This window comes from Heloderma suspectum, chromosome 2 (assembly GCF_057233095.1).
Source record: "Heloderma suspectum isolate Gila_16-S chromosome 2, 16-S_ref, whole genome shotgun sequence".
In the NCBI taxonomy this organism is placed as follows: Eukaryota; Metazoa; Chordata; class Lepidosauria; order Squamata; family Helodermatidae; genus Heloderma; species Heloderma suspectum.
The window spans coordinates 193462373-193487776 of NC_139459.1; the positions used below are offsets into that span (position 1 = coordinate 193462373).

Sequence of the window (25404 nt, forward strand, 5' to 3'; positions counted from 1 at the left end):
TGTCGAGAGAACACGCTGATCATAGCAAACACTGTTTTCCAACAGCACAAGAGACGACTCTACACATGGACATCACCAGATGGTCAATATCGAAATCAGATTGATTATGTCCTTTGCAGTCAAAGATGGAGAAGCTCTATACAGTCAGTAAAGACAAGACCTGGAGCTGACTGTGGCTCAGATCATGAGCTGCTTCTTGCAAAATTTCGGCTTAAATTGAAGAACATAGGGAAAACCACTAAACCATTCAGGTATGACCTAAATCATATCCCTTATGAATATACCGTGGAGGTGAGGAATAGATTTCAGGGATTAGACCTGATAGACAGAGTGCCTGAGGAACTATGGACGGAGGTCTGTAACATTGTTCAGGAGGCAGCAATGAAATCCATCCCAAAGAAAAAGAAATGCAAGAAAGCCAAGTGGCTGTCTGATGAGGCTTTACAAGTAGCTGATGAAAGAAGGGAAGTGAAAAGCAAGGGAGAAAGGGGAAGATATAGCCAACTGAATGCAGAGTTCCAGAGAATAGTAAGGAGAGACAAGAAGGCCTTCTTAAATGAACAATGCAAAGAAATTGAGGAAAACAACAGAATGGGAAAGACTAGAGATCTCTTCAAGAAAATTGGAGATCTCAAGGGAAAGTTTTGTGCAAAGACAGGCATGATAAAGGACAAAGAAGGCAGGGACCTCACAGAAGCAGATGAGATTAAGAAGAGGTGGAAAGAATACTCAGAAGAACTATACAGGAAAGATCTTAATGTCCTTGATAGCCATGACAGTGCGGTCACTGAACTGGAGCCGGACATCCTAGAGAGTGAAGTCAAGTGGGCCTTAGGAAGCATTAGTAACAACAAAGCTAGCAGAGATGACAGTCTTCCAGCTGAGCTATTTAAAATCCTAAAAGATGATGCTGTTAAAGTGCTGCACTCAATATGCCAACAAATTTGAAACACTCAACAGTGGCCACAAGACTGGAAAAGGTCAGTTTACATTCCAATTCCAAAGAAGGGCAATGCCAAAGAGTGTTCAAACTACGGGACAATTGCGCTCATTTCACATGCCAGCAAGGTGATCTCAAAATCCTACAAGCTAGGCTTCAGCAGTATGCGAACCGAGAACTACCGGAAGTACAAGCTGGGTTTCGAAGAGGCAGAGGAACTAGAGATCAAATCGCCAACATTCGCTGCATCATGGAGAAAGCAAGAGAATTCCAGAAAAACGTCTGCTTCTGCTTCATTGACTACGCTAAAGCCTTTGATTGTGTAGATCACAACAAACTCTGGCAAATTCTTAAAGTGATGGGAGTACCAGACCACCTTACCTGTCTCCTGAGAAACCTGTACGAGGGTCAAGAAGCAACAGTAAGAACCAGACATGGAACAACCGAGTGGTTCAAAATTGGGAAAGGAGTACGACAAGGCTGCATATTGTCACCCTGCTTATTTAACTTATATGCAGAGTACATCATGAGAAACGCCGGGTTGGATGAATCACAGGTCGGAATTAAGATTGCCGGGAGAATTATCAACAACCTCCGATATGCAGACGATACCACCCTAATGGCAGAAAGCGAAGAGGATCTAAAGAGCCTCTTGTTGAGGGTGAAAGAGGAGAGTGCAGAAGCTGGTTTGAAACTCAACATTAACAAAACTAAGATCATGGCATCTGGCCCCATCACTTCCTGGCATATAGAAGGGGAAGAAATGGAAGCTGTGACAGATTTTATTTTCTTGGGCTCCAAGATCACTGCAGACAGTGACTGTAGCCATGAAATTAAAAGACGCTTGCTCCTTGGGAGGAAAGCTATGGCAAACCTAGACAGCATAGTAAGAAGCAGAGACATCACCTTGCCGACAAAGGTCCATCTAATCAAAGCTATGGTTTTCCCAGTAGTAACGTATGGCTGTGAGAGCTGGACTATAAGGAAGGCTGAGTGCTGAAGAATTGATGCTTTCGAACTGTGGTGCTGGAGAAGACTCTTACGAGTCCCCTGGACTGCAAGGAGGGCAAATCAGTCAATCCTAAAGGAAATCAACCCTGAGTGCTCATTGGAAGGACAGATACTGAAGCTGAAGCTCAAATATTTTGGCCACCAAATGCGAAGAGAAAAGTCACTGGAAAAGACCCTGATGCTGGAAAAGACTGAAGGCAAAAGGAGAAGGGGACGGCAGAGGATGAGATGGCTAGATAGCATCACTGATGCAATGAATATGAACTTGAGCACGCTCCGGGAGAGAGCGGAGGACAGGAAGGCCTGGCGTGCTATGGTCCATGGGGTCACGAAGAATCGGATACGACTGAACGATTGAACAACAACAGGTCATTGAGACCTGCCAACATTTTATGCTCCTCAATTGCATGTTAAAGGTATAGGAAAAGAAAACTGTAGGGTGCTCAGGAAAAGATTAGAATGCAAAATTGAGGCCCAGATGGCAACCTCCCATCTCGCACCCAAATTAACCCCCCTAATTCCATTTGGCTGATTCTTAAGGGTAGGCGAGGCACCATAATGTTGTTAAGGGATAAGGGGGGGTGTCAATCCTCTCACAACATGCTCTTCTCATGGGGTCTATCATTGTGGCAAGGTTTTTTATCACAGAAAATTGGATGAGCAGTTTGCCTACTCTTCTGCTAAAGAGTAGCTTAAAGGGGGCAAAAAATGATCCTACTAGACTAATGGAAGAAAAACAAAATACTTAATTTGTTACACATACTCCACAGGCTTCAAGCCAGATAAGCTTGTTACTGCCACTGGAAATCCTCTAGTAGAAAGGTAAGATGACAGTTTGACAGGAGTAAAAGATTTAGCTTTTTATCCCCACCTCCCTCTTATGCTCCACATCTGTCTACTGCAGATGGTTGTTATCCAAATACCATACAAGGAAGGGAAATATGGGGCAGAGTGGTCTTAGGCTATAAACATTTTTTGTTTGGCAGCAAGGGATAAGGAACCACAGGGCTTACTTTCTTATTCAGGAATTAACAAATTCCCCAACTCTCAGAAAGGTTAGGGCTGCTCTCACCCTTTTTCCAGCTTCTCCCTACATTGTTTTTCCCTCCTTGTGAGCTGTGGCATTAAAATATTTCAAATACATAAAACATAGACGAATCTGTTAGGAGGATTTTAGCTATCTTGCCTCAGTAGAAGGGTAAAATTAAACTGTTCAGGTTTCATCCAATCCAATAAACTTCAGCACGAAAGCATTTATCTATCATGTTCTTGACGAGAACTCTTTTACAAATGAGTGTTGGACTTGACATAGGTTTAAGCCTGCATGGACTTCAGTCAGTCTCTCCCTCCGTTCATGGTCTGTGAAATGGCATAAACAGTGGAATCAAAAGTTGTGATAGGAATGTTAAGATAAACAGTGGAAGGACTTTAAAATCATGAAAAAAAGTGCAGCACTCTTCTAGCTCTTCAACCACTAATGTATTTGCCAACCCTGAACTCTGGCTGACTAGGCAAGGAGGGCAGGACACAAGGAACCAATATGAACCAGACAATCCCACAGTTGCAAGGAGGATGCCTGCACATTGTCCCAGGAGCTAATCAAGACAACATCTTTTTTGAGGGTAAGAATGAGGTGTGTGACTCCCTTTTTAACCCAGAAAACAACAAAACCCTTGGAGGTATCCAGAGATTGGGAAGTACAGCACTTAGCTCACTGTCGTAGAGGTTAAAGCTGCAATCCTATGCACACTTACATGGGAGTAAGCCCCACTGAACTCAAAGGGTTCAAGCAAACCTGCATAGGATTCACATGTTACCTGGATGCAGAAGGCACAAGAAGCACAAGTGCCTTGAACTTTCCATTGCTTCACATCACTTGTTCATGGGAGATGCGCCAACTACCTCTGGAAATTCTATTTCATATAATGATATACAGGAACAGGAACTACAATGTACTAAATTCTGAAGCTACTCAGTCCTAGTGCTGCTCTTACTCTCTCTCAGAAGAGGAGCCCGATTCTATGGATGCGAAGCACTTCCGACAGGAATCATAAACACGGTTAATACACACAGCACAGGTACATTGTAATGCAGTTTGTAACTTCATTGGGTAACTTCGTCTTGTTTTGCTCTTGAATAGTGAATCCTGTGGAGCACAAATGATCTTTGAACAGGATCAATACATAATGATCCTGTATGTGTTGATAGTTACTGGTCCTGTTGATCCTTCACTGATATTAAAATTCAAATAAACAAGATTCAAGTATGCAGATATTACAGTCCAATTAAGCCAGAATTAATGAGAACAGAAAAGGCCATGGAGCGTACATGAATAAAAACAAACTTTTAATAATGTACAACAGAAAATTGGACAGCCTCAATCTTATATTAAAACAAAAGATTTCTTTCCTATATTACATGTATTTACATTTGCATACTGAGGAGGTAAAGTGTCTAAGTGGCTATTTTATAGTCTTTTTCTAATAAAACATACAAAACCTGAAAACAAATATAAAGGTTAAGTAGGTATCAGGGGTAGGTGGGCAGGAAAGAGGAAAAGGGGGAATGGGGAGGAGACAGACAACAGTACCAAAAATGATCTATTCTGAAACCAGTGTGCCACTTGCCAGAATCTAACAGCACCAACCAAGAACCCATACCTTCCACTTTGTAGATTTGAAAAAGATTGAGGGGAATGCAAATGAACTCTTCCATTTGGAGCTTTGATGCCAACATATACTTCCATATCTGATTTGATGCAAAGATGAATCTGGCTGGTTGTTCCCCAGCTAGACTAAAGAACTGGAATTCCATCTTGTGACCTACATGAAACTGGGTTACTCAGACCACTGGACTTTATGGATAACTGGTGGAGGCTGCTCTTCTCCATTATTCTCCTATGTGGCCTTTGTTAGCTTTTTAAATGATCTTGGCAGATCCCTGTACAATTGTGCATTTCTCCTGCTTTGAGTTAATTTCTCATGTATTAAGAAGACAATGATGACAAACACATAGCAAGTAGTGCAATTGTGTCTGGTTGTTTGTTCATTTTAAAATCAATTTATCATGATAGTTACTGGTCCAATTTCTGAAGGAACCAACCAACTTCTTCTGAACCGGAGGGGAGTGTTGAAGAACAACAGTCCTGCGAATATGACATAGGGCTTTCTACTCCTTTTTGTAGCCATTCAAGTGGAAGCAGGGAAATTTGCCCCCCTTCAGTCCATTGTAATTTACACTTACAGCTAACTCCCATGTGTCACTGGACAGGCACCTGTAATAGTAAATAAATGTTCTAAATGAGCATCTAGCAGTGCACTGCTTTTTTATGCCCTTTAGTTAATGGCCTTGCTCCTCTTCTGATATGGCTGCAGACTGGAACTGAGCAATTTTACTCCTATGTTTCTGCTGCAAGTTTGCAAAGCTTTTGGGGCAGAGTAATGAAAAAGTAATACACACAGATCATTTCTGTCCCCAAGGCCAGTCATGTATACAGATAAATGTATAGATTATATGTATATCAGCCAATGCTGTGGTATAGTCTATATCTTTTAGACTTCAAGATGCAACACAGAGTTGGCTTAATACAAGGATGAGAGAACCAGGGTCTACATGCCTATATAGGGGTGAGTGTGTGTGTGTGTGTGTAGCAAATTACTGTAAGACACTGAAGGTGAATTAGGTTACAATATCATAAAAGTAGTGTGTATAACAGAAACAGGACATGTGTTCTAGAAAATAACTATTTACCTCTTGGGGAAAAGTCCCTATGAGAAGGACCACCCTTTCAGCAACAAGTTAATTTCATAGCCACTACAACTTTCTCAGCTCTCCAAACTATCCATACCAAGGAGGTTTAAGGAAAATGGCTCCCACAAGTTTGTTTTATTTTAAATCAAGGGGGACTCAACAATGGAGTTATGCACATCTACCATTACCTGATTCCTAAATTTAAACCTTTGTGATGTACTATCTTCAGCTACCAACGTAGATGCCATTTCTCATTTACAGGAATACATGATCTAGATACACTTCAAGGTGCCTTTCATCAGATTTGAGATATAGGGATTTTGGTAAGCTGCGCCCCTTTGCTGGAGATATGTGGTAGCCTCTGGCTCAGAAATGATCATAACAAAAAGCACAAAGGAAGGCAAGTTTTACAATCAGAAGCACAAACTCCAAATCTTCTTCCACAAATAAGAACGCCTGAGATTTTCATAAACAGCCTTAGAGGAAGCAACAGCTTATTTCAAACCAAAAGGAGCATGTAAAATTGGCTCCAATACACAATGCAACAACTCTTCAGTGTTACACACTGACACAGCTAAAGACAAGAGAAGGGACTGGAGGGGGGGAATAGATACGGACAAACTGACAAACACCCACAGACAGCGAACACATAATGTTTTATATTCTTAAAAAATGCCCAGTCTCAGAGTGGAGACAATGCCTCCTCTTGGAAGTCAGGGCTCATGGTTTGAGTAGAAACAGTTCCAGTGTAAAATTGAGCTGTGTGCATTTTTTTAGGTTTTTTTTTTTTTTGCAGCGATTTCTTTATAAACAGAATGAGAGGTAATTATCCATTTTACTTCTCTTATAAAGAATAGTAAAAAAAGTTAAAATCCAGACCCTCCCATTAAAATAAGAATTAAAAATAATAATCAAACTACTCCAGTTAAAAGTTATGGCTTCAGGAGTTATCGCAAACACCTAACCCACACACAATGGAGTTTTCAATGCATTATTTGCATCGGAATACAGTCTCAGGCTGTTCCGAAAGCAAATGTAACAGCCAAATCAGTCTTGCTACACCCTGATCACTTAATTGAAACAAAATGCATGCAGTTAATTCATTCCCAATTCTCCCCCTCCCCCTCCCCAAGTGACACACTGTCACCTCCAGAATATGGGAGACCATATATATATATATATATATATGCGTGTGTGCACACACGCATGTGCATGTGTGAACATGAACACACACACACACCACATACACATTTTCTGTTAAAAAACATACTCATTTTATAGTCATCATTCCTTACGGGACAAACCTTGCCAGGAAATCTCAATGCGTATTTCCCCATAGATATTTCACTCTTACAGAAATGTAAAATGCTAGAGTTGTTCTGCCAAAGGCACCTTGAAAAACACAAGGCCAGTGCTCTTATAAGATCAACCTCTTTCCCCAGCCCTTCTTTTGCCTTCCTTCTTTTAAACAGGGCAAGCACCAATTTCAGCTGACATTGATTCCTCCTGCAGATCGTTCTGCTTGCTAAGCAATTGCTGCTATCCAGCATTACCGTTACAGGGGGATCTTGAAACTAAAAAACAACAAATTCCCTGCTTTAAAAAAGGGGGGAGGATGGCAGTGAGACAATTTGTGTGGTGCCCCATTAGGTCTAACAACTGGCAGGGCAGACCTCTACCCCTCCCTAGTGAGAAGATAGACAGCTAATGATCAACTAGTGGACGAAGAGGGCATCAGCACCTGAACTTCACAAGAGGACACTCTACATTTTCACATGCACAGGCGCACAAGCGGACACATTACATACCTAAGGGGCAGAGGGACACGTACCTTTGCACATGCACACGCTGTTGAACACTAATGGCTGTGCTGGCTTAGGATCTGTCAAGCTAGAAAAGGGCCAAGAGCTTCACACAGCCAGACAAGGGAGCACACAAGTGTTCTGTGTGTGCATGTCAGTCCTCAAGGGCCCCCCTCTCCACTGTTCCGTTCACAAGAAAGTCTTTTCCTCTCCCAAGCCACAAAGCTTTCCCCAACCAGCACGTCAGTAGAATTTACAGGGATTTCCATCAGAGACACAAAGGTTACAGTTGTGGCCAACATCTCTCTATACAAGCCCCTCTTTATGCTCACAGGAGGGTATTAGAAAAAAGATGTATTTCACTCCCAAACCAGGAAGAGAGATAAGTCTGTGAAGTCCACCTCCGTCACCTAACCACCTGCAGGCCACGTTGTCCAGTTGATAGCAGCAGGCTGTGTAGAAATACGAGGTAGACCTTCTCCACCACATATCAATTCTAGTATGGCAGCTTTTGTGCAATTTTCTCAAGATGGGGCTTGCAGACTAAATTTTCACATCTTCCTGGACACTGAGCTGAGAGAGAGTTTTCTTGATACGCAAGGCTGTTAGCCGTGCAGCCCCGTTAGCATACCAGCACTCTCGCATCATTTTCCCCATTACTCGCAAAGCCTAGAACAAAGGGAGAGAGATGTTATCAGTGATTTCTCCACAGCATATCAAATCCAGTGGCTCTTTTAGTCCTCATAGAGTTAATAGTTCATAGTGTGATGGTACTTTCTGCTTATTCACAGAAAGCACAATGCACAGGGATCTATCAATATACAAATGTGTATTGCTAATTCACTTTCCTAGAGATGAGGGCATTTCTCTACCCCTGAGAGCAGGGTTTTTCAATCACCGTAGCCTGCTTATTTGACCATAATGGACAGTGTCACCTGTATAACCTGGCCCATTAGATTAAAAGCCTACTTGTGAGAATAAGCTTATTGGCGCAATCCTAGCCATATTAAGCTTACAGATAAACCAAACTCCTACTGGATACAATTCTAAAAACCATTCTTAAAGCAGATCAGGAATCATAGAATAGTAGGATTGGAAGGGGCCTACAAGGCCATCGAGTCCAACCCCCGGCTCAGTGCAGGAATCTAAGTCAGAGCATCTCTGACAGATGGCTGTCTAGCCTCATCTTGAACACCTCCAGTATGGGAGGGCCCACTACCTCCCTAGGTAACTGGTTCCATTGTCATATTGCTTTAACAGTCAGGAAGCACTTCCTGATGTTCAGCCGGAATCTGGCTTCCTGTAACTTGAGCCCATTATTCCGTGCCCTGTACTCTGGGATGATCAAGAAGAGATGCTGGCCTTCCTCTCTGTGACAACCTTTCAAGTACTTGAAGAGTGCTATCATATCTCCCCTCAGTCTTCTCTTCTCAAGGCTAAACATGCCCAGTTCTTTCAGTCTCTCTTCATAGGGCTTTGTTTCCAGTCCCCTGATCATCTTTGTTGCCCTCCTCAGAACCCTCTTGAGCTTGTCTGCACCTTCTTAAAGTGCGGTGCCCAGAACTGGACACAGTACACCAGATGAGGCCTAACCAGTGCTGAGTAGAGGGGAACTAGTACTTCCCGGGATTTGGAAGCTATGCTTCTATTAATGCAGCCCAAAAAAGCATTTGCCTTTTTTGCAGCCACATCACATTGTTCGCTCATAATCAGCTTGTGATCTACAGTTCCAAGATCCTTCTCGCTTGTAGTGTTGTTGAGCCACGTATCCCCCATCTTGTAACTGTGCGTTTGGTTTCTTTTTCCTAGGTGCAGAACTTGGCATTTATCCCTATTAAATGTCATTCTGTTGTTTTCTGCCCAGCGCTCCAGCCTATCCAGATCACTTTGAGCATTGTTTCTATCTTCCAAAGTATTAGCTCTCCCGCCCAATTTTGTGTCATCTGCAAATTTGATCAGCATTCCCTGCACCTCCTCCTCCGAGTCATTAATCAAAATGTTGAAGAGCATTGGGCCCAGGACTGAGCCCTGCAGTACCCCACTCGTTACCTCTCTCCAGTTTGAGAAGGTCCCATTGATAAGCACTCTTTGAGTCCGATTCTGTAGCCAACTGTGGATCCACCGGATCGCTGTTTCATCTAGCCCACTTTGAGCTAGTTTGCTCATCAGAATATCATGGGGCACTTCGTTGAAAGTGGAATGCCCCTTTAACATGGGGGGCATTCCATGTTAACATGGAATTTAACATGGGGGGGGTTGCCCCCCCAAAGGTTTTGCCATTACTGTCAAGGGCCCCTTGGAGGGCTCTCTCAGTCTAATCCAGTAGCCAAGTCCAGACGCAAAGGGATTCTTTTCAAAACTTTATTCTTCTTTTACAACTTACAACTCTACAGGTAGCAACTAGATCTGAGCAGCAGCATCCCTATGCCCTAAGTTGGAACAGTTGGTCCCCGTTTCAAAGGCAATTACTGGCAGACCCCTGAATATAAGGACTAGGGAGAATCCCTCCCCTTTTCCCTTGGATCCTCTGGGCGCAACCGTTCTTTGAGCGCCAACCCTTTGCGTCTGCGCCGCGCCACCCAGTCTGCTATCTGTGCTGAGTCACTCCCTGGACTGCTTTCTAAACTAGGAATGTGGGTGGGAGGAATCTCCGTCAGCTGTTGGTCCTGGGAAACTTTGTACACAGAAAAAGTGCTAGAGAAATGCATAGTATGAGGGTTACTTTATGGGTTGCCATAAAGAGCAGGCACAGGATTTGCTCATTAAACTACAAGAAGCAACTTTTACATTAAATATAGTGAAAAGAGGAGCCATCCACTTCAAGGATGATCTGGGTACTGGTCTCCTTATATAACAACTGCAGCTGAACACTATTTATTACGTTTCTATACCGTCCAATAGCCACAGTTCTCTGGGTAGTTTAATGCCAACCCTGAACTAGAAGCTTCTCTCCATGTCCTAGCTAATGTGACAAATGCAATATTAAAAGTAATACTTTTGTCTGGACTGCCTGTTGTGCAGACTGTCTTGAAGACTAAAAGAAAGAAGACTAATTATACCTCATAACTCTGCCACCAGTTGGGAATGTTAGGCCGCAGCTTCTGGTCACATACGACCTTACGCATTTCTTCAATGGAGGGGTCAGAGGGCACAAGATCATAATATGGGAGCTGATATTCTTCATGGATACCTAAAAGGTGGGGGAGGAGAGACAGTCACATTGTCATTCTACCTATTACCGTTTTCCGCAAATACAGTAGCTGTACTTTGTTTAATGCCACATATCCCTCCAAGACAGACAGGAAATAATATATAATGTAACTATTCTAATTCACTACTGCAATAATGGTACCTTCAAAAACTCAAGTTAAAATTAGAACCCCGCCCCCGCTTCCAGTGCAATCCTATGCATGTCTTCCTACCCTGCCATAACAGTACCCAATGAAAATTATAGTTTTCTACACAGTTCTGCTTGTCCCTAGGTGAACACTCCGTTATCGTTATCTTATAAATAACTGTTCCAGCTTTGTCATTTGTGTAGTACTCTGAGCTCCATGCCATGTTGTTAACCGATTTAGACAATTTGCATGAAAATACTGAACTAAATCTGGGACTGCTAAACTGCCCTTGTTCTTTGCATTCTATCAAAACTCCAGCTCTTTCCTGTAGTACAGCCTTGTATTTAAGCATTAGCCTGGTAGCCAAAGGAGATGAATTTCATTCAGGTGAGTGAGCAGCCTGATGGGAGTGTGATGGGGCACTCTGTCCCTACTTGGAGTCCAGCACAGAACCAAGCAAGCTGCTACAGGAGAGAAGCTCCTTCATCTGTACCTAGCATAGAAATGCAGAGGGCTGCTGGAGGAGGAATGGCGCTCTCTATCCCTCCCTCTGTCAGCCCCCAGCAGGCTATTAAGATTATTTCTTAGGCTAGTAACTTTTGAGTAGTATCCAATGTTAGTCCATCTTAGAGAAGAACCACCGAAATGAATGAGACTTAAGACAGTCACAACTAATTTAAGTCCCATTCATTTCAATGGTTTTACTCTACGTAGGACTACCACTTTGTGGGCTTATTTATAAGGCTATTGCAGTATTTCTACTTCCTTGGTCCTGTTTAGTAGCTTAGGAGAAATACCCCGCGCCCCCACCAAATCCGTGAAGGAGATTGATGACTATTGGAAAAGTATAATTTTTTTCTGCAGGGTATGTATATCTCCAAATGTCAACTAGGCAAACAATTTAATTATTCTGTTCGCCTCTAAAGCAGGGGTGGGCATCCCGTGGCCCTCCAGATGCTTTGGTCTACAACACCCATCATCCACCATTGGATATAATGGCTAGGGCTAATGGGAGTTGTACCACAAGTTGCCCAGCACCACTCTAATGGGAATGTACCTGAATTAGTTTGCTTTCCTTCTGATTTATCAATTTTCCCACTGAAGTCCCCAGAGAGAATTATTTTTTTTCCTTTTGCAATAGTTCTTAGGTTTTCAAACATACATTTATAAAAGCTCGCTTGAGTTGTACTCACAGTATAAATACTCCCTACGGTTCATTTTTCTCCTGCTACTGATCCTTAAAATTGGTATTACCCACTGGGCCTCTTCCTATTGTTTCGATGTCAAAATTCCCTTTTCTAAATATAAGTAGCTATTCCATTAGCCTTTGATTGATCAGAAGCAAAATATAAAGTCCTAAATTTATCATAGTGCAACAAATATTTCTAACTATTATTTTTATGTACTTCTTGTATCTTCGAACGCCAGTATTGTATTTACTCCATTTTTAAAACATCTTCCTTCTATTTAGGGGGGTTATTAATATTGATACAATTTCATTCTGCTGTTTGATCATCATTTAATAAAACTTTGTAGTAAACTAATAAAGGTCTACTTTGTTCTATTGGATCTAATTTCGTTTCTACAATCTGCAGTGATCCTGTTCTCTCTTGTCTGCTATTTATGTCTAGTTCCCACTTCCTTGTTCCAGTCTTCCATCATCTCCTTGGTTTGATCTTACTTACCTACTACCTGTATCAATCCCGCTAGTTTTTTAATCTTGAAACTTCTGCAGTCTTTCTATCCTACAAAATATCTATTTTCTTCTTCCAAAGTACAATTGTTTTATTTTTATCATATACTAGTAACTGAGAAACCCAACTGACAGCATATCTAGTATCTCCTCAGGTATTCAGTTATTTCTATCATTTTTTCCTTTTGGTCAAAGTTCTGAGGTTTATAGCTGAGAAAGGTGGAATTTCATGCTTGCTCTGAACACCACAACAACTAGGTCTCTTTTCTCTGAATAATCTCATTATATATTTTTTTGTTTTAAAATCTGTAGATTTTATCCTTAGAGTGATTATTTTCCTTGCTACATACGTTTATCCTACATCTAACGAAACCACCCGTTCCCTTTCTTCTATCATCATTTCCCTGAACAGATTAAATACCACAGGAGCTGTATCATGTGACTCACATTCTGGAATTTGTCTCAAGATTATATTATTCTTACACATATTATTATCCAGTTTTATTTTATCTAAGTTACACACTGTTGCTTGATTCAACTCCCCCCCCACCTTTTTCCATTCATTAAGCTGCTTCTGCATGATGTGTTCACTTAGCGGAAGCCAAAGCCATTCGTTGTGCTCCTCATCTCCTCTTCTTCTACTCACTCACTTCTACCCAATAAATTTAAATAACCCGTTTTTACAACAAAGAATACAAAAGAAAAAAATCAGAATTATAGGGAAATTACATCTTATTCTGGAACAAATTTTGTAGTCATATAGATTAGGTCAGAAGATTTTGATTAATCCTTCATGTTAATGTATCAGTGTATCCAAGGGAACAGGAACAACTATTTAAAGCTCATCCAGAACTGAGACTCCACCACCAGAACAAATGCCAATACTCCCAACCAAACCCATTAGGGAGATTCCTGTTAGAATGCTGACTCAATGGAAACAAAGTGATCTCTTGAATCAGCAAGACTACTTCCTTCTCCAAACAGGGCACGCAGCAAATCTTCCTGCTCCTTCCATTACATCTCTAGCTTACTGTAGCCCCAAGTTACTTCCTCTTTCAAAATTTCTATACATTTGAATGACACTCCTGTAGTCAAACATTTGAAGCCAATAGAACCCCTCTTTCTGTATGGACAGAAGATAAAGAAACCTATTACCTCCTGAGTTGCATCTGCGAGCAATTTCCCAATAGACTAGGCCCAGGGCGTAGATATCAGCACATTTAAATGAATCAAAATGCTTCATGTTTATTGTTTCATCAAGAACCTCGGGGGCCATGTAACTGAAGCAGAAATAAGAATAAGATTAACTGCTATGGGGTCTACTGGGGATACACACAATACATATCTATATATCAAGCAGTTCATGTCCTCTATTGTGAGTAAGACCGATTACTAATAATGGTTTCAAAGTACAGTGTAGAAGCTCACTTGTATGGCTCAATGACCAGCATTTTCATGGCAAAGTTTTTGGATGAAAGTCCATTCAACTAAACCAAATCTTTGAATGAAGTCTGTTAAATTTTAAATGTACTGATGATCTTTTTGTTAAAAAAAACACTCAAGATGATATGAACAGCCATGCCCTGCAACTATCTCAAAATGTTATCCTCTGGGAAAAAAACATGTCAAAACAATAACCCTATAGCAGTTGGGGCAAACCCAGCAGTATAGCAAAACTTCTCCTACTGGCACCTACTATAATCACATCTCCGAACAGGAACACAAGCAGTCATTTGTGGCAAAGGTCATTGCCTACGACTGTCCATGACTCCATCTTTCTCACCAAATAGTCTAGCTTCCTCCTCTGCAATGATTCTAGAAAACAACAGCTATTTACAGAACTGAGAACACTAGTTGAAGTAAAACACATGGGATTCTGCTGTGATGGAGACATTAAGGGCACAAACCCATGCGTATTTGGATAGAAAAAGGCCCATAATGCATAGGGTTGTGCCTTATTTATTATTAAATTTATTAATCACCCATCTGGCTGGTCACCCAGCCACTCTGGGTGATGTACAAGCATATAATAAAACAGTTTAAAAAAATAAAATTCTACAATAAAAACATTTTCTAAAATACCCTAACCCACCCCAAATGCCTGCCTGAACAACCACGTTTTTAATGCACGGTGGAAGCTCATTAAAGAGGGAGCATGGCGGAGTTCCCTAGGGAGGGAGTTCCACAGAGTGGGGGCCACCACAGAAAAGTCTAGCTGTCCTGGCTGATGGGACAGAGAGAAGGCTGTCCGAGGCTGATCTTGTTAAGCTGCCTGTCTGGTGTTGCTGGAGGCGCTCCTTAAGATAGGCTGGGCCGGAACCATATAGGGTTTTAAAGGTCAAAACCAACACCTTGAATTTGGCCTGGAAAACAACTGGTAACCAGTGCAACTCCTTCAGCACTGGAGTGATGTGATCTCGCTGGTGTCTGCCCTTAATCAGGCAAGCTGCCACGTTCTGTACCAGCTGCAGCTTCTGAACCGTCTTCAAGGGTAATCCCACGCCGAGTGCATTACAGTAGTCTAAATGAGAGGAGACCAGGGCATGCTCCGATGGGAGCAGATGGTCGGGAAAGAAGGGGCGTAGCCGCCGTATCAGATGGAAAGCTGCCTTAAATTAGAGACTCAGGGAAAGTCAAAATAATTTGTCTGAAAGTATTTTATTTCATAGAATCATAGAATAGTAGGGTTGGAAGGGGCCTATAAGATCATCAAGTCCAACCCCCGCAAAAAACAAATTAGGAGATTAAAGCTCAATGCAATTTCTATTTTTTTGAGTCTATGGCTCATGAAAATAGAATGAAGAAGCAGTTGTTGAATCCTTGTGCTAGGTGTCCAGCTATTGTTAAAGCTGTATTATTGCAGTCTAATGGTAAAACTTTTTAGTGAAGTGTTCACATTTATAGAATGTTTGTCACAATTCTTTTTAATAAATCATCGTTTCAAAATAGCAGTTTTTGTCATTAACATTAATATCAAACCTGTTGAAGATTAAAATGTCTTTTGTTGTTCCAAACAAGTTAATGCTTTAAAAATACTTGTCTGTCTATTCTGACAAGTCAAATACCTAACCTGAATGTTGGACATAGACAAAATTGGTGAAACTTAGCAGATGACAAGTATCTGGTAAAAGCCAGAACACCAATATGAACATTAGCCAGCCAAGCAGCTAGGAAAAAAGGGACAGTATAAAGAAAACATTTGCAACCATGTTCAGCCATGACTTTATCCACACAAAACCATCAATATCGACACCCTGATTGGGTGATATTGCCTTACCGTTTTGTTCCAACCCTCTGATTGGGTGCGATGTCTATTGTATCAGTAACAGAGTCATGGCGCACAGCCAGACCCAGGTCTGCAATGGCACATGTTCCATTCTTCTTCACTAGTATGTTCTTGGATTTCAAGTCCCGGTGTGCAATCCCAGGTTTTCCTAACAAAGCAGCATGAGAGACAATCCACAGTTGCCTTCAGTGTATCAGTCAATAAAGATTTGCCAACAAAAGACAAAAAGGAAGGAGCAGCACCAAAACTCCCACTAAGCTCAATCAGTTTCAGTTTATAATATACACAGTATCAAGTTGATACACCTGAAGGAAACAAACAAGGTGTGTTATCAGACTAATTGCATCTACTTTAACAACAGCGTGAGCTGAACAGGTTCTTCACTGGTAGCTTGTTCCAGTTCAGATACTGGCCCAGTCTGGATGTATATTTCCCAGCTTGTTAAACCATGTTTTGGCAGCTGGGGGCAAATACTGAGACCACCTGCTCTCCCCTCCCCTCCTCTCCCCTCTTCATGCTGATCCTGGCTAGCTTAATCTACAGTGCCCTATTATGTAAAAAATGTGGAGCTATGGTTTAATGCCAATTTATTAACTAGGATCTTAAGCCATGAGTGGTCCTGATGCTTGCTCCCAGCTGCTAAACTATAGTTTAACAAGCTGGGAACTGTATGTTCGAAATGGGCCAGTGTATGCCTGTCTTTCGCTAGGCTTCAAAGTCTTCTCTCATTCACCCATTTTTGGCCTAAACTGATCTCTTTAACAGGCTTCTTGAACCTCATTTCTGCTTTCACCTTAAGAATGAACTACAACATCTTTTTCAGCTCAAGTCCATCAGTCATCATAGCAATGTCTTGCATAATCTAACGGACCACTGCAGAATTCACATCTTTAACACTTCTGTTTCTTACCTTGGGTCCCCACAATTTCCATATGTAGATGTGCCAGTCCACTGGCAGCAGACAGAGCCAACTTAATCATCCCCTCAATAGTTACAGTGTATCGGTTGAGGTAATCAAACAGAGAGCCGTGCTCATGGTAATCGGAGACCAGCCACAATTGAGTCCAAGTGCCATTATCTATTGGCAAGACAAATAAGGGAAAAGATGCATTAAATGGGAAGGATAACTGTAGCCATATTTTTGGTCCAGAATTCATTTAAGAACAGCAGATGGTGTAAGCAGCAAAGGCAGTACTGTTGAGAAAGACCTGTTTACTGCAACTGCATTTGTACAGCTATTTACTGTGGAATTTAGTGTAAGAAATGCCCCTACTTCAGACTCACTTTCATGTCCCAGTTTAATATTCCCAGTAGTTTTAAATCACTGTACGAACTTTATGGAGTTCTGACCTGGCAATGGTTCCCTTTCACCTCCCAGGAAGAAGCAACTCCCAGAGCAGATCTGTTGCCAATATGCTCCAAGATCATCAAACTAACTGGAAATGTGATGAGCAGCACACAGGTATTTGGGGATATCCTGTGGCTAAGATACCCAACAGGGATTGTTCCCAGCACAGTTCCCCACATAAGGGGAGGAATGCCAGTCACTGCTGATTGCCTTGGGCTCTGGAATGTTGCTTGTCCTGAATTAGAAATTAGTGGGTAAAAAGCAGCAGGTTGCTTGTCCTGTGTCAGAAGTCAGTGGGTAATGATCCCTGGGAGATGTAGTACAAGGACAGATCCCTGCTGTTGTCTGACCCAGCTGCCAAGAGAAGGCAGTGTGTTTGGTGGTGGAGGACAGGGATTTCTCCATCTTATACAGCATTAGTTTACTCCTGCAGTGTGAACACTTCCAAACCAAAGTACTTTACTCTGGTATTATTATGAGAGCAAACTACTGCTATCCCTGTGGGCCAAGAAAAAACACTCTATATTGTATACACTTACATGCAATTAGCCTATCAAGTCAGACTAATATTGGCCAGTCTTGGCATCATCAGACAGTGAATACTCTTAACAGCTACTAATAAGAGCAGTCGTTATCTCATTGTTTCCTGATGAGATTATCAATTTTGCATGAGATGTACAAGATCCAGTCTACAAGGCAGGAACTGTTTCTCAGTACTGGCAACTGCTAAACTGGTACAGAGACACCAATTTTGAAAAAGTATCTACTATTGTAATTAACAAGCCCTAAGCTAAAGAGACTTTTATAACAGCAGAAGCCTCTATGATGGGCTGAGTATATCACCATGTGTGGAAATTTGATGGCTCGAACAGGACTGAGGAAGCCAGACAAATTTTGACATGAATGAAGTCCTAGAACTTACTTAGCACCGAGCCATTCCAAGAAAGGTTTTGCTTGAACAATGCCTGACATTCGCTCTCTCAGGAAATTTATTATTTTATTTTAAAATTTCTTAAGCACCCATCTGGCCGTTCACCCGGCTACTCTGGACAATGGAATAAAAGGAGCCAATCTCAAAACTCAAAGCTGGTGAAGTTCAAAAGGCAGAAGCCCCCAAAGCTTTAGAAGAAGAGTAACCTATATGCTGGTCTGTAATAAAAACAGTTTTGTGAAGGGAGTTATTTGAACCAGCTGAATTCATTGCCTTCCCAAGGCAGAACGTGACATGCTGATTGGGAAGTGCACCACAGTCATACACTGAACTCCTCATACATTCCAACTACGTTAATGTGACCAATTCCTCTTTCTTACGGTAGCTGCTAATGAGAGACCAAAGGCTGCTATTGCAGTCCATCTCAAAGTGGGAAGTGAATGAAGCAAGGCGCTGGTTGCTCTTTGCTTCACCAAGTACCCTTAACTGCCATGGCAGCTGCGCTTCTCCAGAGGCAAATCTGTCCCTGTGATGGTGAGAGGTGGGCAAAGTGAAATTCGGTGCTACTTCTGCTATCCACTATTCCAGTTTCTTGTGTTCAGCTGAGTGGGTCTCATTAGAGGGACCCAAGGTTGATCTCCTCCCTCTCTCCAGGATGGCTAGTTAGCGTTAATCAGTTTCTGAAACTCAGCTCTTTCAGTGCCTCAGGGCTACTTCCTTAGCATTTTTTAGGTCAAGACCCTGAGAGTCTCCCTTTATCTCTTAAGAGTTGCCCAGAAAGAAGCATTTATTCAGATTCAGTTTTTCCTCATTCTATTCTTATGATACTGGAAAAACAGCCCTGGCTGAATTTTCCCTTGTGAAATTCTTAGTATACAGGAGGCCTTTTAGGGAGGTTAAATGACAATCCTATGCCACATTGGCTCTTTGGCCCACAATCCTCCAGCTTTCCAAGTTTCCTTACCTGCCTACTCCTTCCTGCAGGCAGTTTACATCCCCTCCTCCTCTTCCAAGGCCTGTGTGGAGTTGTCCTCAGCCTCACCATTTTCTTGGTCCCTCCTTTCTTCAACCCTGCTATGCCTCCATCACTGTTGTTTCCTCAAATCCCCACTTTTCCTCCCACTGCCAGGGGGAACAAGCCTTATCCAAAGTGGCTTCTCGTTGAAGACTCCTATGTTGCCACTTTCAGCCTCCCACACATAAAATGTTCATGAACATTTCAAGAAACAGCATCAATAAAGCCAAAAGACACAAGAGGCTTCATCACCACTACCAAATTATAATGCAGGTTATCATTTTAGCCATGCCAGTCACCCACCACAAACATCACACACCAATGCTAAGTTCCAAACACACCTGCAGCCCTTATGTGCTTACTGAAACATATAGAAGTAGCACAATACCTTTGTTGTCTGCGGCAATAAACCCTAGAATATTCTCATGGCGCAACATGACAGTCTGATAGATCTCAGCTTCCCTGAACCAGGATCGCTCTTCCCGTGAAGAGAAGATTTTCACAGCTACGTCACCACCACGCCATCGACCACGCCACACTTCCCCAAAACGACCTTTTCCAATGATTTCCTGCAGGACAATTGTTCGAGCCACAGTGCGCTGGACAAAGAGTGGCAAACCTGCCAGCAAAGGATTGAGGTTAAAATAGAGAAAAGGCAGACACAAACAGTATAAACCCTTCAAGAACCTAAATTAAAGTTTTCCTAATCTTATTTAGGGACCAGTGTCGCAATTATCTCCTAAAGATCCATAGTACGGGGGGACCCACCTCAACAGCAGCAGAGTAGCCATGCCACTCAACAGGTGCTCACAGCCAGCAGTTCTATGTGCATAGAAGGCCTTGAGTAGTGTGCCTAGCTGCCAGTGCTTAGTCCTGTACTTACATCAAGCATGGAGAAACATGCAGTACGACGGGGAAGTGTTGAAGGGACTCCCATATGAAAGGAAGCCAGGGTGGCATGGCATCCAACACTCACATCCAACCCATCTGTTATTTAAGTTCTTTGGAGGAACAGCTACATGGTTGTGTATGCTGTTGACCCCTATAGTGGCTAGGAGTGGAAGACTGGGAAACGCTCGATTCAAATCTCACTTCAGCCATGGGCGCACTAGATCACATTAATGGTTTGCCCATCTCTCAGCCTCCACCCCTTGTCTGAAAAATGGAGACAATGATGACCCATCCTATATGGCTATTGTAAAAATTACTAAGATGCATTCTGAACACTTTAACTCTGGATTGCACTAAAGAGAAGTATTTCTACAATAAAAATACAAAACTGATATAGATGCAAGCCTCATGTTAACTATATTCTACACTCAGAAGGTAATGACTACCCACACACCTTTTTTCCCTCATTGTGCAATAGGTGGAAAAGGAACATCACTACTAAGAACTTGCTCTGTGGAAGACAGCATTCTTTATTTCAGTTTCAGAACAAATGCAGACTTATGGGTGGAACTGTTGAGATACAGTCAATTTAGGAAACAAAGAGGGCAGCTTGGTGACTGGCTGAACACCTGCTATTGAATTGCGATCATTAAGCGTGAAAATACTTTCAGAATTTCATCACTTCAAAGGAGCTGATTGAAAGGGAACATACTATATTTTATATATACATAAAAATGTAGAGCCACGTTCCATAGCTTAGTAACATTATAAAAAACACATGCCTTTGCATAAAAAGGAAGGCATTTGTACCTGAGCCAGAGCCAGAGGTAGACAGATCATACACTAGATCTTGCAGAGTTTTGTCCTTGGATAGACACATCTCACAAGATGGATCCTCCATGTCCAAACGCTGACGATTGTGGTATACCCGCTGGTGGTGGTGAAAGACAAAGACTACTATGATCATAATAACGAACACAAGGAAGACCGGTCCTGCAATCACAGCCACCAGCTCCACAGGTCCCCAGCTGGAAGGAGTTTCATCATCTTTCTGATGTCCTTGAAAGAAGAGGGGAAAAAATGTTTCCACTTCAAATTAAAAATCAATAGGTATCTCAGGTTTTGTTTTAGCAATATGCTCAAAGATTTGCATCTAACAGATCTGAAGGTACACACCAAAGACTAAAGGAGAAATATGGCCAGAATTTACAATGGCTATTTGAACAAGCCTCGGACTCGTGTGCTCCCCCATCCTCTTCTGACATGGCCATGAGGAGATCAGAAGCACTGGCTTCCATTTTCAACTAATCACACCTTGTTGTTCCTTCTGAACCAGGATAGACTATGGTTAGTTGGAAGTGGATGTTTCTGTTCTCCTCCTTATGGCTGTGTAGGAGGAGAGGGGAGGGAGGGAGGAACAGGCCTGCGCTCATAACGTTAAACTACAGTTTAGCATTATGCCCAAACCAGGCTACTGTAATCACAAAAGAATAAACCAAGTGATTCTTGCTTTTAATAGTTTATCTCTTGGTTTGATAAATCTCTGCTCACACAGATATAGATTACAAATGGAAAACTGATGCAAAGCCAGAAAATGGGTACCTTTTCTATGTATCATAAGCCTCTTTCCAGCATCTTCTACATGCCCTCTCAAGAGTTCGCTATTACTGTATCACTCCAACCTCAAATTCTTTCTCTTTTTAATTCTAGAACCCTGAAGGTTTGCCCATTCTGATGAAAGCAACACCTCCCATGCCTTGAATAACTGTGTGGCAGAAAAAATTTGTCAGGTGTGGTTTTTGCTGTTATTATGCCTCATAGAAGGCAGAAACTGCATGCATAAGCAACATGTAGCAATTGTCTACTTTAGCAACAACAAAAAAGTTGGTGAGTCCATAGCGGACATGCCGGCTACTTAATTTGTATCAAGCATCACTTGCATGTCAAGGAGTCCCTTTTAAATGGTTTGGCCATAGTTAAGCCAAATGCTTTGCTTAACATACACCGCAAGTATATGTGAACCTTGGCCCAAGTGTTCTAAAAACAGGTCACCTTTCCCTAAAATCTGGCATGTAGACAGGCTCTCTAGTACTGAAAAAAATAAAGGCTGCAATGAAACTTAATGCCACAAGGGGGAGCGAAAACTATTCCCACATGAGCTTCCCATCCTTGGCAAATGCAGATCAAAAACCAAGGGAGGCAGCATTCTGACTGCAAGGCTCCAAATATACAAGAAAATACCAGCAGGGAATATAGGAGAAAATACTAGCAGGGAATTTAATGCACAAGTACTCCAGCCTAGGTCATGCACAGGACTCTAAAAACCTGCATGCTGTGATTGTTCCAAAGTATGGAAAGTAGCATTTAATGGAGAATCAAGCAGGCTATTTGTGCACATCTCATCCTGCCATTTCACGAGATCTGTGTGTTTATGATGCCAATAACTGTCCATTTCCCTCAGTTTATATTTTATTATTTTCCAGTCAAAAGAAAAACACAGTATAAGTACACAGCCAGGATATAATCACAGACATGTGTCAAAATAGAGAGCCAGCATGGTGTAGTGGCTAGAGTGCTGGACTGGGAGTCGGGAGATCCGGGTTCTAGTCCCCACTAGGCCATGGAAGCTCACCGGGTGACTTTGGGCCAGTCACAGACTCTCAGCCCAACCTACCTCACAGGGTTGTTGTTGTGAGGATAAAATGGAGGAGGAGGAGGATTATGTACACCACCTTGAGTTCCTTGGAGGAAAAAAGGCGGGATATAAATGTAATAAATAAATAAATAAATAAAATTCCAATCAAATCCTGGTAATTGAAAAAACAAAAAACAAAAAACCCAAAACAAAATCTAAACACTAATATGAAACCAGATAAAACATCTCAGAAAACCCAAATCAACAAGGTACATCAGGCTCACCAGACACATAAAGAAGATGCAGTTGTAAAAATGAAGTGTCCTTCACCTGAAGCACACAAATCCTTATAGAAAAATTACGAATTTAAAAGGGAAATCCTCATCTTCAGCTAATAGGTCTCTGCAGGAACTGAAAAGTCAACAATCAGGAGTCTTCATTTCTTTAACATTTCTGGTAAAAATCAGACAAACTGGTAGGTGAACTAGTTTTTGCAGAACAGTGGGACTTAGCCCGGGAGGGGGCAGAGGGCGGCAGCTGGACGATCCCTCTGCAGGCCAGATGTTGTCAAGGGGGCATGGCCATGCCCCCTGATGTCATATGGTCTCTAGCTGGAGCTCCTGCAGCTGATGCTTGTGTTGGGGACCTGGCTTTGATGTGGTCAGGCTTTCAACTTGGGAAAGCTCCAGCACACTGAAGCCTCCTTGGCCAAGCCACCAGGTCGAATCCCTATGCACCGGGTCGGCCAAATTGCTCCATAGTTCCCATCCCTGACTTGGCCTATTCAAGTCATCATCATAAAGATTAATTACAAAGTGTTCTGGGGGGGTGTTGGGTGTTAACAGAACCCTAATACTGAAATTCCAGATGAAACCCTATTTTGTGAACTTATGTCATTACAAAATGATGCCCTCAGTGGTTGTGCACTCCCCTTCCAATCTAAAAAAAAAAAAAAAGTGTACTCCATCCAGTCATACCCGGCCATTTAAGAACAGAAAATGCTTATTCATTCAGCTTAATTCCTAAAAAAGAAAAAAAGTTGCAAACAAGAGCATGATTACCTCATCACCTTATGTGAGAACTGGTGTTTGTGCTACTGGCCTGAGAGCCATGGCTGAAGTGAGGTCAATAAATATTAGTAATAAACCAACAAATACAAATAAAATACCACCATGAACCTTTGAGTTGGTAATATAAAACTAAGCAAAACACTGGTGCTGGATCGAGGCTAGTGTGAGTACAGCGCTAAGAATAAAATCAAGGTTTTTTAATTGCCTGGAAAGACCCACCGTGCACTCCCTTCAACTTACTTACCACTGGGTACCATAAGATCAATTTTGTTACAGTAGTCAGAGTAGCAGCAATGTGTGTTGAGCACATTTTCTGAACTCAGGCAGAAGAAGGGTTTCCCAACAGGAACCAGCTTTGCTGCAGGGATACATGTTCGAGCGTGATGCTTCACCCCATTCACGTTTGTTATTGAGACCATACAGGCACCATCTGTTTCACATGTGGCATTGGGTTGGTTGCAATCAGAGCACAAACACAATAAAGCTGAAGAGACAGAGAAAAGAAAAACAATGATGTGACAAAAGACCTAGCAGAAGCATAACTGTAGCCCTACAGCTCTTGAGATGAGGCTCTAGAGTGTTCCAACGTTTCACTGAGATGGGACTGGCTTTAAAACAGGACTAATAGCATTTGCAAACCATTTTGAACACTACATGAATGACATTTACTGTAGTTTCACAGACTTCCCACCTGTCAAAGTAATGACTCATTCAGTTTCTAGTCCCTATAATTCTATGAGATGAACTCAATTGCCATCAAGAATAAGGCAAGCCCATCTCTCTCACTCATACTCTTCATAGAAAGCACACCCATACTTAAGGGCTGTTCAGTCAATTCAGTTTTGAGAGAATATTTGTTCTAGTGGCTGCACTTTCCCAATATAGGTGCAGAATACTTGAACAGATATGGCACTTAACCAACCTAATCCTTCAGCAGCAAAAGAAAGAACTTCCAAGCATTACTTTTAAACATTTCAAAGGGGTCCAATTTACTGCAATGCAGAACCAGTGCTTTTGAATATCCCAACCTGGACACTGATCATTAAGACATATTTCTGTTCCATCAAACCACCTTTAAGGCTAAGAGAAGCAAATTACGGAGATGTAGACCCTTTATGGCAAATGAGAATGAGAATTTCAACTGGAATAATGAAGATCTCCTTACTGTAATACACATGAAAAACACCTCCTCCTAAACAAAAAGTGCCCCACTATCCACCTGTGAAAAGGACAGGTTCATTTCCTGTAAGACACCAAACAGCTAGGTTGAATATCAATGACCAAATCATGATCTGAACTGGGTATCTGAAGTGAAAGATTCCGCATCCTGCCTGTTTTCAGAAATGTGAAACCATCAATATGCTTTAGTATAGGACCAAGAAGTTATCAAAAGTAGAAGTTTGTTCTCTAGAACAAACCTTTAAAAAAAAAACACGAAACCAAAAACCCTGAGCGCAAAGCAGTTGGGGGCAGGGAAGTATAGACAAGCTAAGAGTTTCAACCAAGGACACATTATTGAAGCCCACCTGTAGTCCATGCAAACTGGCACGAAGGCAATCATGTCCAGCAACACAAGTACGGCTCTCTCAACAGACCCAGTGACAAAGCAGTATGTCCATACCTTCAGCCTTCTGAGGCTCAAGACACCCTTTGCCTATACTCCTCACAGGTAGTCCTTCTCTGGGGGGCCCTGC

The 25404-nt window shown here is 42.0% G+C and overlaps 1 protein-coding gene across 1 annotated transcript in view; it reads right to left on the reverse strand.

Moving 5' to 3' along the window:
• Positions 1-4281: 4281 nt before the first annotated feature.
• Positions 4282-25404, reverse strand: part of ACVR1B (activin A receptor type 1B) — a 36200-nt gene continuing 15077 nt past the window's right edge. Inside the window, exons 2-9 of the mRNA XM_084837136.1 lie at positions 23955-24194; positions 20816-21064; positions 19503-19733; positions 16731-16898; positions 15812-15968; positions 13690-13814; positions 10563-10693; positions 4282-8172 (exon numbers count right to left, since the gene is read on the reverse strand). Of these exons, the coding sequence (XP_084693262.1) occupies positions 8047-8172; positions 10563-10693; positions 13690-13814; positions 15812-15968; positions 16731-16898; positions 19503-19733; positions 20816-21064; positions 23955-24194 (1427 nt within the window). The 3' untranslated portion in view covers positions 4282-8046. The remainder of the gene's footprint in view (positions 8173-10562; positions 10694-13689; positions 13815-15811; positions 15969-16730; positions 16899-19502; positions 19734-20815; positions 21065-23954; positions 24195-25404) is intronic.